We start from the raw sequence: 12,451 nt of genomic DNA, 5'->3' as shown, positions 1-12,451 counted from the left end.
TTGCGCTCGATGTAATACCGTCATTGGCGATGATTGCCCTTCATTCAAGCCTTTGGTTTACCCGCGCTTATAACATTAGCACAGAATCAGTTCAGAATCAATCACCAAAAGAATCAGTTCGGTTCAGATGCGCTCTGTGTCAGTCTGCTTCACGCTGAATCACGCATGCGCAGTTATCATCAGCTCCTCGGTTCTCGAATCGGACGCGTCCGACAGAAACGGTTCTCGGTTCAGTGTATGAATAAATGTCGAAATAATTATTATTTATTATTGTTCTGCGTAGTTTGAAGAGAAACATTTTTGGATCTTTATCCCGAATATATATATATTTTTTAACCAGGAAGAGGCTGGGGGGTCAAATGGGGGGTCAAGGCATTTTTTGGCAGGGTCTTGAGACCCCCCAAGACCCCCCCTGGCGCCGCCGGTGTATGGAGGACATGTTAATCTATATGAAACACATATTGTGCCATCTCAGCATGTTTTTATGATTGAAATAAATAAATATATTAATACATTTTATACACATTTCACCCCTAAAATGTCAGGCCCTGTCACAGACAAATTTGTATATGTTAGAATGGTTTCCTAATTAATTTCTTTGATGCAAATAGAATTTTCTTATTGGTCACATGTACCTGATTGTATCTAACATGGTTTTGTAATTTCTTTAAGGAATATAAGCAACTTTTCGGTCAACTCCCATTTAGTGAGATACAACGGTGTTCTGTTTCGGTATTGTCCTGCTCTTTTACAGGTGGTGCTGGCGGGACACCCTCTTGGGGCAAATTCTGGTTGGGCATCCTCAATCTACAGAGCTGGGAAGGGATGAATACACTCTTTCCAGAAATGTGACAGATTTTTTGTGTAATTTTTGCTTTGTTTTGCAGATTTTTTGTGTCATTTTTGCTTTGTTATTCATATAGTTGGATTTTTTCCCCCCATCAGGCTGTTCCCTTCCTGGGTGCCAGCACATCCCTCCACTTTATGGTGTCACTGTCGGCAGGACTACCTCCCAATGAGCTACTGCTGTGCGGTCAGGCTGTCTGCAGATGAAGAGCCGCTGGTACTCGGTTTAAGACTGGTGAAGTTTGACCGTTTCACCACTAGAGGCCACTCTGACACCATATTAAAAGCAGGCGTGCATGAATGAACTATGCAACTATCCAGTCACCGCTGTTTTTGTTTTTTGGGTGTTAAACAGGAGCTCTTTGTCCAGGAATTCTCGACTATTGACTGGCAAGCTCAGAGGAGCAACACTGCAGCCTGTGACTTGTACACACCACACAGCACCTTGTTTACTATTGCTCATCTTTTAGAGAAGTGCAACATCTTTGTAAATAACAAACAACCCTTTAGATTTTAATTAAGTCACATAACACTATCAAACTTGGTTTTACAGCGATCCTGATTGTGTGTGAAGCTCATGCTGACCAGATTAAAGCAGACGATTGCTTCTCTACGTGTATCAGCATTGGGCCAGTGAGACAAAAGAGAATAATTTTGTTTCATGTGTTTTTGTCAGCATGAATAGTGACTCTGTGAATGCACATCCCTGATTTAGTTATGTGTAGTTTTTCATGGCTTGCTTTTAATAAAGTCCTGTATATTTTATACTATTATAATAATAATTGATTTCTGATTTTTATTTTTTTAATGTCCTAGGCTGGGTGTGGATGGTTTGAAAATGCAGGGAAAGGTTGTCATAAAGAATTGAACCTTTTGGGTTTGTTTGTTATTCTGATCAGTTAAGCAATTAAAATGTTGTTATTAACAATAATAATAACTATTACCACTCTTATTGTTTATTTCTATCAGGATACAAATGGATCACAGCTATGAAACACTGTATTTGCAGTGCAAGCATTTCTTGAGGTAGATCTCTACTATTAAAGCTGAATTTGGCACATAACTGGTGATTTCTCTTGGGTTCAGTTGGCTTTTTCTAGTGTCTCACATTTATACAGTCTATGGTCTCACATGATACCTTTAAAAGTATCGTCTGTTTGATTACGTCTTTAATCGATTATACCGTACATTTCTCCCATATGTACATAAACTGACAAGTCACCACTGGAAAGCTACCAGGCCTACTAAATATTGTAGAAACTTAATTTTCTGTAAAAATTGCGAGCAAAGTATTTAGTAACGTAACACAGTAAGTTCAGCAAACATAGCAGTATGTACAAAAATTATGATTATTATTAATACATTTAAAGCTGCGGTAGGGAACTTTTGACGCTCTAGCGGTCAATACACAGAACTGCTTGCGTGCTCGCGGAAGAACATCGTAGCCGGAACTACTTCTCTCTGTTTATGTCTATGAAGAATCACAAAGGTACCGGGTTACTCCGCCGCGGTACCCCCGAAGCAATCTAAAATAGTCCGAATATAAACACTTATTATAGGTGCCTGGTGCACCCTAGTGATTCAGGACAAGCCAAAAACACGGTTTGGAAAATGGATTCATGGTGTACTCGCTTATTATACATTTTTCTACATTTTGAACACAAACGGACCGCAGCTCTGATTGGTTATTTTTTACCGGGAGCGATGGAGTTTCTGCAAATGGCAATAGGACCACTGGGAGGAGCCAGAGGAGCTTGATTTTTTTTACAGATTATCTGTCTCATATTCTACTGTCAGGACATAATGACAGGTTTAATAAATATGTAAAAAAAATTTTTTACAAAAGTTCCTTACAGCACCTTTAAATTGGGTGGAGGCTTTTATTTTGACATGCTGAAGCATTGTTTCTTCATTCACTCTGCTCTGGGTTTACGCGTGAGAGCCGGTTTAATTAACTGCTGATTTGAATTTCGCACAGAATTCAGTTTTGTGCGGTGTTGAAGTGCTTTCTGCAGCGTGACAGTCACAGGACGGAGATATGAATCATAAAGTCCCGGGTTAAATGATGGCGTCAGGATGGCGGCAGCCTCGATCAGTTAGAGCTGCTTTACTCTTTAACACCATCCTCATCCTCATCAGCCCCGGCGCACAGACACACACCTGTCACCATAAAGTGCCCCTGCCTACAGAGGTCAGTCCCTCTCGTTTTTTATTCTTTCTTCTGGCTGTCAAATACGATATTTGAGAATGTGTCTTCTTAATATCATGAGGTTGTGCATCCTTAATATCATGCCATGTTGTGCTTTTATCCCACAAAATGAATAATAACTGAGGCCGTCAATCTGTTATAACGTCTCCTTATATTGCACAAAAGAAATACAGTGGGGTTAATGTAAATAAATGATGGCAGAATTTTATTTTTTGGCTATACTATCCCTTTAAAAGACATTTATCCGGATGATGTCACTTTAAAGGGACAGTTAACCACAAAACGACAAATCTGTCATCATTTACTCGCCTTCAAATCTGTATGACGTTGTTCTGTTGCACATAATGAAATTAAATAGCAGTCAAAGCTTTTTTTTCTATTCAATGAAAGTCGTCTTTGAGTGATCAAGTAACCTGTAAACACTATTTTAGAATATTATTTTGCCAGTATGTACTTCTAATAGTCTTTGCTCTTTGTCATTTTTATTTTAGGTCATACATAAAGTGTTTCTGAAGCCGGATAGATTGACCAAAAGAAGCACTGACCAGCAGTTAAAGATCCAAATAGAGTACGACTCCAGCTTGGATGGGTTAGTTATAAGTTTACATTTTAATACAGTAATGCCAGTTTGTCATTGACATACATTGACTTCACAATATCTTTATTGCTCACACAGGTTAGATGAAGCCAAAAGCATCCTTGTGAAGGTATTCTTTGACTTCTGTAGTCAAGGTTTTATCAATATGTAAAGCTTAATGTTATTTGTTAAATCTTAAAAATAGCCTTTCACCTCTAAATAGGATGTATACATAGCCGACATTATTGATCTTTTCCCGCTTTGTTTCAAGGACAAGCTCCTCCCCCAGGCTATTGATTATCTCCATAAGGCCTTCAGGGTTCGCAGGCAGTCCGGTCCAATATTACTGAGCAGGTAATTCTCTTTCTTAGCTGGCATTGTCTGATTGCAAATCATCTTAAAATTGCACTCAGCCATCTCCTTCTGGAAGCTTGGTGGATATATAATCTCAGTAGTGTCTTTATTTTTTTTTATCCCAATATTTTTTTTCTTAATGATTAGACAATGCGCAACCAATCAGTACCTTAGGAAAAGAGATGATCCACATCGCTACTGTCAGGGACCATGTGCAGACATCACCAAGTGTGGCCCAGTTGTCGTCCCTGAACAACATTTGCAGGTAAAATATTTCCTATTTTATTTTGTTTATTCCTTATATTTTTTATTGCAATATATTTGCTGCATATAAACCATACAGATTAGTCAAAAAAAGAAACACCCTTAATTTGGTTTCATCCGAATTGACATTTAAGAAGCATTGTATGAAAATTAAGATCTGTCTGTTAGTCTTTGGTGCAGTTAGAGTATACCTATAGATGGTTGTATTTATATATTCAATTCTGTGTTTGAAATGTAAAAAATTACATTTATATAAACATACAGAAGCATCATGCCTACTTAAAGTGGATTTTTTAATGAAAATTTTAATATTGATAAATATAAATACATTGCAGGTAAATGTGAGGATTTTTGAATCTTAGAATGAGGTCTCCTTTAGCAATGCAGGGTTTGCAGTGAGTCCGGCAAGTCCTGTGGCCCTGTTGGTCCTCCCGATGGTGAGGGGGTGGCGAGGGCAGATTTTGTGTTGTATGTGAGTGCCACGACCACAGAGCGTTGTGGACAAGAGAACATCGTAGCCTATGCAGCGTACTGCCAGCTGGAGTCTGAACTGGACAGGTAATGGCAATAATTAATGAGATTTTGATTTGCTTTACAATATACTGTGGAAAATTGTCCAGTGTGTAGTTGACAGTCACGGCAGGATCTCTTAATGTAGACCCATCTCTGGATATGCCAATCTGTGTCCCAATATGATCTCCACTCAACATCAGGAGTTTGAAGGGATGCTGTCCACAGTCAAACACGAGATCATACATGCCCTGGTAACAACATTAAACTCTGCCCATCCGCATGAGTAGAGCTTTATAGGTTTCATTATCATTCATTTATATGTCCTATATATTTTAAGGGTTTTTCTGCAGGACTCTTTGCGTTTTACCATGATGATGATGGAAAACCTTTGACGCCACGTTCTGCAAGTGGTCTACCTGCATACAATGAAAGGTGATGGTTATATTTGTGTTTTTACTTGTTTGAAATATAATAAAAAAAATCTAATAAATGAATTTTCTTTTTTTATTTTAACACTATGATAATGTATTGCTTGATTATTACAGGTTAAAAGTGTTATTATTGTAGGCATGATATACAGTATGTATTGTTATTGTTAAAGTATTATATTTATAGCATTGTCTTTATTTATTTTTATATATTTCTCTCAGTTTAGGGTTATATCAATGGAGTGATAAAGTTATTAAAAGTGCAACTCGGCTGTGGGACATCCGTGGTGGCCACATGGTTAGACACACGGTCCATCTTCTGGCCACCCCACGTGTAGTTGTAAGTAATTCTTTTATTTTAGAACAAGAGTGTCTGAAGGAATTGAGTCAGACACCCGTTTTAAAAGAGCACCATATAAATACTCTAATTAAGCTACATTCATTATTTTGATGTTTTATCAGGAGGAAGCCAGGAGACATTTTAATTGCCCCATTCTAGAGGGCATGGAATTGGAGAACCAGGGAGGTGCAGGCACAGAGTTCAACCACTGGGAAAAACGCCTGTTAGAGGTACTGCAACCAAATCTTCTGGGGTGGCGTTCATGAACACTTAACTGTTTCAGTGTCAGTAAGGTCAAGATACAGTTTTTTTTTAATTCAGCATGTTTTATTTCATCAGAATGAGGCAATGACCGGATCTCACACACAGAACAGAGTGTTTTCTAGAATAACTTTGGCCATAATGGAGGATACAGGGTAAGAGATGTATTGTTGCTCATGGCTAATGCAGTTTATTCACTTATGGAGATGGGAACTTTTATATTTAAGGGTATAGCTCTCCATCATCATAGAGTTCAAATAATGAATTGCGAATCATATAATGCACCTAATTCAAGTAGCTTAACAATCAAATACTAAAGACAATAATACATAAGAATACATTATGAATCACCAATAACAATTCAAAGTTAAACCCAAACAAACATAACCTCAAAATAATACAGATTCAAAGGAATAAACCTACAAAGTCAGACATACACCAACTCGACAGAAATCTTATCTACTAGGAGATAAGGAAAAGGAATGACTGAGACACGCACACACACACAATCATTCAGTGCACCTGTGGAGACCTAGCTCCTCCCATCACTGGCTTTGTCATGTAATCCATGAGAATTCTCAACAGTAAGACTGTCATATGATTGGCTCCTCTCTGTGCTGTTTTCTGTTTTAAGGTGGTACAGAGCTAATTATAGTATGGCGGAGAACCTGGAGTGGGGAAGATTTTTGGGTTGCGACTTTGTGATGAAAAGCTGTAAATTCTGGATAGATCAACATCGCCATAAGTAAGCTTTGATAAATGAGATGCATACAACTTTGTGTACACTCACAAATAAATCTATTGTTGCTGCTTTTGATGTATTAAGTGTACAGCGTACGTTTATGCATCTTTTACCAAAATGCCATACAATTGCATAAAAAATATAGATTTCATCAGTTTCCCCTGGGAATCAGACTTATGTTGCTAGTGCTACAGAAACAAATCAGATTGTGTGTTGTATATTTGTAGCAGATCTTTATTTCAGATTGATTCCATTATCTTATTGTACCTTTTCTAGAGAAATTGCAATTTCATAGTCTTAAAGCTGCGGTAGGTAATTTTTGATGCTCTAGCGGTCAATGAACAGAACTGCTTGCGTCTTACGGAAGAACATCGTAGCTGGAACTACTTCTCTCTGTTTATGTCTAGAATCACAAAGGTACTGGGTTACTCCGCCGCGGTACCCCCGAAGCAATCTAAAATAGTCCGAATACAAACACTTATTATAGGTGCACCCTAGTGATTTAGGACAAGCTAATGCTTTTCTACATTTTGAACACAAACAAAGTTACGGACCGCAGCTCTGATTGGTTGTTTCTTACCGGGAGCGGTCCCTAACTGCAAATGGCAATAGGACCACTGGGAGGAGCCAGAGGAGCTTGATTTTTTTCACAGATTATCTGTCTCATATTCTACTGTCAGGACATAATGACTGGTTTAACAAATATGTAAAAAAATATATTTTTACAAATGTTACCTACTGCAGCTTTAAATACACATATAGCATATTGGTAAGGATTTGGGTCATTGATTGGACAGCCGTTCTTAATGAGTGTTTAACTTGTGTGTTTGAAACAGGAGGCCAACCCTGAGTCCGTACTGTGATTCTGTGAGGAGTGCACCTCTGCAGCTCACCTGCAGGCAGGACCAGCTGGCCGTGGCCGTGTGCAACCTGCAGAAGTTTCCTCATGCACTTCCTGTAGAGTATCAGGTAAGCTCAGCAGTAACGCAGGGCAAAAACCCGTCTGTTATTTTTTCTCAATCCTAAATCAGCACTTACCACAATAAGGTTGAACATCAACATCATGGTTTTCTTCTGTGAAACACTGTATTTTGAAAAACGCTATACAAATAAAATTTGACTTGTTTACAGATAAATACAAGATGACTGCCTTTATAGAAGGTTAATTAAATCATTTTGAATGTAATGAAGCCTCTCCATCCTGTAGTACTTTGACCATATTCCTGGTGTGCCTGAGGAAGATTTGGCCGCATACGGAGGGGCTGTTGAGATCGCAGACTACTGTCCTTTTAGCCAGGAGTTTAGCTGGCATGTGGGTGGAGAATACCAGCGCAGCTCTTACTGTGGAACACAGGAGAACCAGCCAGGTGAGATGTCATTCACTCATTCACATGGAAGGAGTCATTTGCTTATTCCCTCTTGTGCTTTTCAGTATTTTTTTCCCATGTAAACTCTTCTACTATTCCACAACACAAATGACTTCTGGGATTTTGCTTTTTTTTAAAGCCACGTGGAGAAACTATGGGGCGGAACATTACGGCCCAGGATCGGTGTGTCTCTACCAAAAGTCACCATTTGTAATGGAGCAGTGCACCAAAAGAATGACCTACCCAGACTGGGGCAGTGGTTGCTATAAGGTAATAATGTAATGGTAGATCTCATGAGAGATGGGACAGTCACTGCTGAAGTGAAAGTGAAAAAGTGAAAGTGGCGTGATATTCAGCCAAGTATGGTTACCCATACTCAGAATTCGTGCTTTGCATTTAACCCATCCAAAGGGTACCTAAGTTGTGGTATTGCCAGCCCAAGACTCAAACCCACAACCCTAGGGTAAGGAGTCAAACTCTCTAACCACTAGGCCACGACTTTTAGTGGGGAAGTCGTGGCCTAATGGTTAGAGGGTTGGACTCCCAATCGAAGGGTTGTGAGTTCGAAACTCAGGCCGGACGGAATTGTGGGTGGGGGGAGTGCATGTACAGTTCTCTCTCCTCCTTCAATACCATGACTTAGGTGCCCTTGAGCAAGGCACTGAACCCCCAACTGCTCCCCGGGTGCCGCAGCATAAATGGCTGCCCACTGCTCCGGGTGGGTGCTCACAGTGTGTGTGTGTGTGTTCACTGCTCTGTGTGTGTGCATTTCGGATGGGTTAAATGCAGAGCACAAATTCTGAGTATGGGTCACCATACTTCACTTTTAAATATTTTTGAAAGAGGTCTTTTATTCTCATCAAGGCTGCATTTATTTGATCAAAAAGTAAAAACAGTAATACAAAGAGTAAAATACAGTAATACTAACCCTAACCCTAACCTCAAAATAACTGTCTAGTTTTTCAGTAAACAGTTGTAAAAGCATTTATTTGAAATATAAATCTTTTGTAACATCATATGTCTTTACTGACACATTTGATAAATTATTTATAATTTATCTTGATGATATTATAAATGTGTGTGTAAATAAATGTATTGTAACTTTTTTTTTACTGGGGTATTATGTACCACCACAACTTAGAAAATTGTGATTTATGAGTACTGAAACTGATTTGTGTTGCAGGTGTCTTGCACAGCCCAAGGGTTGTTGGTCTGGGTGCAGAATGAGTCCTATCCATGTGTTCGTACTGGTCAGGTGATCAGTGTGAGCATACGAATGAATGGATGGGTCTACAGCGGCCAACTCATCTGCCCAACCTGCTCTGACTTCTGCAGCGACTGCCCCCTCCCTCATGAGATCCCCCCTCTAAACACCACCAAGAGTGCCCGCTTAGGTGAGTTACTGTCTGCAGGTTTATAGCTGTAAGACTGAACCATTAGTGGTTGGTTTTTGGTGTTATTGTTATAGTATTATTATTGTTAATTCATATCAAATATATATGGATAATGTAGTAAATGAGTGAACATTGATCAATAAAAATTCATATTAAATAATAAGAATAATAAATTGGCAAGGCAAGTTTATTTATATTGCACATTTCAGACACCATGGCAATTCAAAGTGATTATACAATTAATAAAACAATCCTACAAGATGCATAAATATGACTATATAAATTAAAAATAATAATAAATGTATTACATTTAAAACTTTGTAATTGAAATGTAAAAAAAATTGTGAAGCTGTCAACTCTGAAAAAACATTTACTGAAGCCACCGATCTGATGTGCATATAAAATGTAAAGACATTGAATGTATAAGATGTAGCAAGAAAAAACTTTTTCTAAATATATAAGGCAAACCAGGTAAATATCAAAGATCAAATAAAGTAAATTGTTTGTTTTGTTTTTTTGGAAAAAAAAGTTTTTTAATTTTATATTTTATAATAATACTTTTCTTCTCTCAGATCCTTGTTCCAGATCTTCGTGTTTGGTGGTGAACTTATGGCAGCTCCTGTTAAGTCTCACTCCACTGCTGATCGGCTTCCTCCTCTGTGGCAGAGACTGAATTTGTTCCCAGTTGATTGGGTGAATATGGATGTCTTGATATGCTACAGGCTTCCCTTGAAGTTTAGCTGCTGTGGAGAGCAAACCAGCGATCGCTTCTGTAGTGTACAGTGATAACTCTTCTCTCTATGTGGGGGTGTGGACTGAAGATGGGATTGAAAAGCCATTGATTGCACTCCTCCTTGCTTGGCTGTCAGGTGCCAGCGAGCTGTAGATCCTATGTGAAGCCATAGTCATGCAAGTTATGGTTATGCAGGTGCTAATTAATGTCCTCTTTGTCTCTCTGATGGGCCTGTAGCATTCTGGGTTTTGAAATGGGCATCTGGTTGAGAATGATGAGAGATATTCTCTCTGGTGTTCTGCTCATGGTGCTTCTATGTTGTTTCGTGAAATTAACTTGCTGGCAATGTTTTGATCAGCGTATATCAGGTCATGTGACTGACTATGCTTGTGATTTTGTACGGAGAATTGCAGGAGAGATCTCTGTTAAGGTCCGAGCAAGTGCTGGATTTTAATATTTTTTTATGTTTTTTTTTGTTCAAGATAAATACTTCAGAAAGGGTTTAATCATTGAATTTATTGATATACAGCTGGGTCCAAAAGTCTGTGATTACACTGAAAATCTGGGATTTTGAGAGATTTAAAAAAAAGGAAAAATATGATGCAAATGAAGACAAAATTTTCTAGGTCTCTAATCCAAAGTTGACATTGATCATGTGTCTCATATTCAATGAAGTTGCTCTTTGCGTCATTCTCAAATCATGCTGGAGAACGCAAGTTTACACATTGGTTTTTATTTTAGTATTTTGTTTTCATTTTAATTTGAAAGTTTGTCATTTTGCCATGATTGTATTTTTATTTATTTTTACAATTATTTAAAAATGTCTATGTAATTTTTTTTAGTAATTTTCATTTTATTTATTTATTTTATTTTTATTAAACTAAGTTTAAATAAATGAAAAATTTGAAATGTTGCCTTGGCAACTAAATGAAATAAATACCTTTGTTTTATTTAGTTTCAGGTAACAAAGTTTTTCTTTATGATTTTAGTTAAATATTATAATCCTAGCTTAAGTGCTGGATCGGATGACGAATGAAACACTAAGAAATTCTGAAACTTATTTTCATTTGTTATTGAAATTTTTACAGAAATGTTTATGTTGATATTATATAATTTGTAATACATTTGATACTAAATTGAATACTGCATTTTCATTAGTGGTCTCAGACTTGTGGACCTCGTTGTGCATGTGCAATTTAGTTTTATTGCAGTGCGTTATTTGACATACAAACATAGTGACATACTGTCCTGATTCTGTTTACCTTGAAATGCGTTGCCAGATTTTGGTCCTAAAGGGCTGTCCTACAAAGGATGTAGATCTTTATAGACTGTTGTCTTATAACAATCAACTCTAAAAGCCCTTGCGAAAAGTGCTTTTTATAGACCTTTTTAAGAGATCAGATGACATTAGCGTGTTCATTAGTTTGCCTTCACTGAGAAGTATGCAACTTTTTTTTTTCTTTTAAATGCTAATATAAAATTTGTCATGGTGTCAATTCACTACAGTAGCAAGGTGCCATTAGTAGGGCTCTTTTAACCTACCCTTTTTTTAAAACAATATCTAACACAGATGTTTGCATTACACAACTTTTACTTTTTAAAAATTACTGTGCATGTACATAAAAGCAGGTAGGACATGTTCATAGTTAATTTGTATTATTGCTGCATAAATATTAATTATTTTGTAAATTGTAAATCAGTTGACAATGCTTCTATAATGCTTCTAAGTGAGTCTTGTACCATTTCAGTTGAGATCATCCTGGAAGACTACAGCATGTTTTACTTTCTAATGAAATTGTCAGTGTATCATTTTTTTAACTATGTCCCAATATTCAAATGTAGACTCTCCTTTATAGACATATTTCATTAAATATGTCTTTGTATGACGTTTTCTTTATTTGACTTGTTTTATCATACTAATTAATTTGATAATTAATTTTTGAATGTTTTGGTTGGAAACATAACAACAACAATAATAATAATAATAATGTGTGGAATCTGACAAACCATTGTCTTTTGATAAAAATTGGATTCTACAACAAGTAAAAACTGCTTCTAAATTACCATAGAAGAGGATAACAACCTATCAGCCAGTATGACGAAATGAATTGAAAATGCCAAGCCATGAGACTGTTGTAAGACCAAAGACAAGTCTATGCAGAACAAAATATCTTTCACATAATCTCATTATGTTTTCCCCACTTTTTGTATTGCATATGGTACATTAGTGCTCTTTTAATAATACACAATTAAAAGAGATGTTAACAGTCCTCCTGTTGAGACATGATTTACATTGTTAACAGTTGTTTATTTTCCCAATAAAATTATTTATGACAAATAAATGTTTTTATTATTATTAACATTGTACCTTTGTCAACATTTGAAAGTGGTAAAATCCAATACATAAAAAATACCAATATTTC

The 12,451-nt window shown here is 37.0% G+C and overlaps 1 protein-coding gene across 1 annotated transcript; it reads left to right on the top strand.

Moving 5' to 3' along the window:
- Positions 1–2,724: 2,724 nt before the first annotated feature.
- On the top strand, positions 2,725–10,818 carry LOC113053043 (leishmanolysin-like peptidase). The gene is made up of 17 exons (XM_026217659.1): positions 2,725–3,037; positions 3,547–3,644; positions 3,732–3,762; positions 3,904–3,986; positions 4,134–4,251; positions 4,630–4,808; positions 4,909–5,014; positions 5,101–5,195; positions 5,414–5,531; positions 5,654–5,761; positions 5,871–5,947; positions 6,427–6,537; positions 7,371–7,503; positions 7,742–7,901; positions 8,041–8,171; positions 9,085–9,295; positions 9,868–10,818. Exons 1-17 carry the CDS (start codon positions 2,909–2,911, stop codon positions 9,966–9,968), a joined length of 1,989 nt encoding a protein of 662 aa, XP_026073444.1. The 5' UTR covers positions 2,725–2,908; the 3' UTR covers positions 9,969–10,818.
- The last annotated feature ends 1,633 nt before the right edge of the window (positions 10,819–12,451 follow it).

The sequence above is a fragment of the Carassius auratus genome, chromosome 34, assembly GCF_003368295.1.
Source record: "Carassius auratus strain Wakin chromosome 34, ASM336829v1, whole genome shotgun sequence".
In the NCBI taxonomy this organism is placed as follows: domain Eukaryota; kingdom Metazoa; phylum Chordata; class Actinopteri; order Cypriniformes; family Cyprinidae; genus Carassius; species Carassius auratus.
This window is presented reverse-complemented; position numbering and strand designations above follow the sequence as displayed.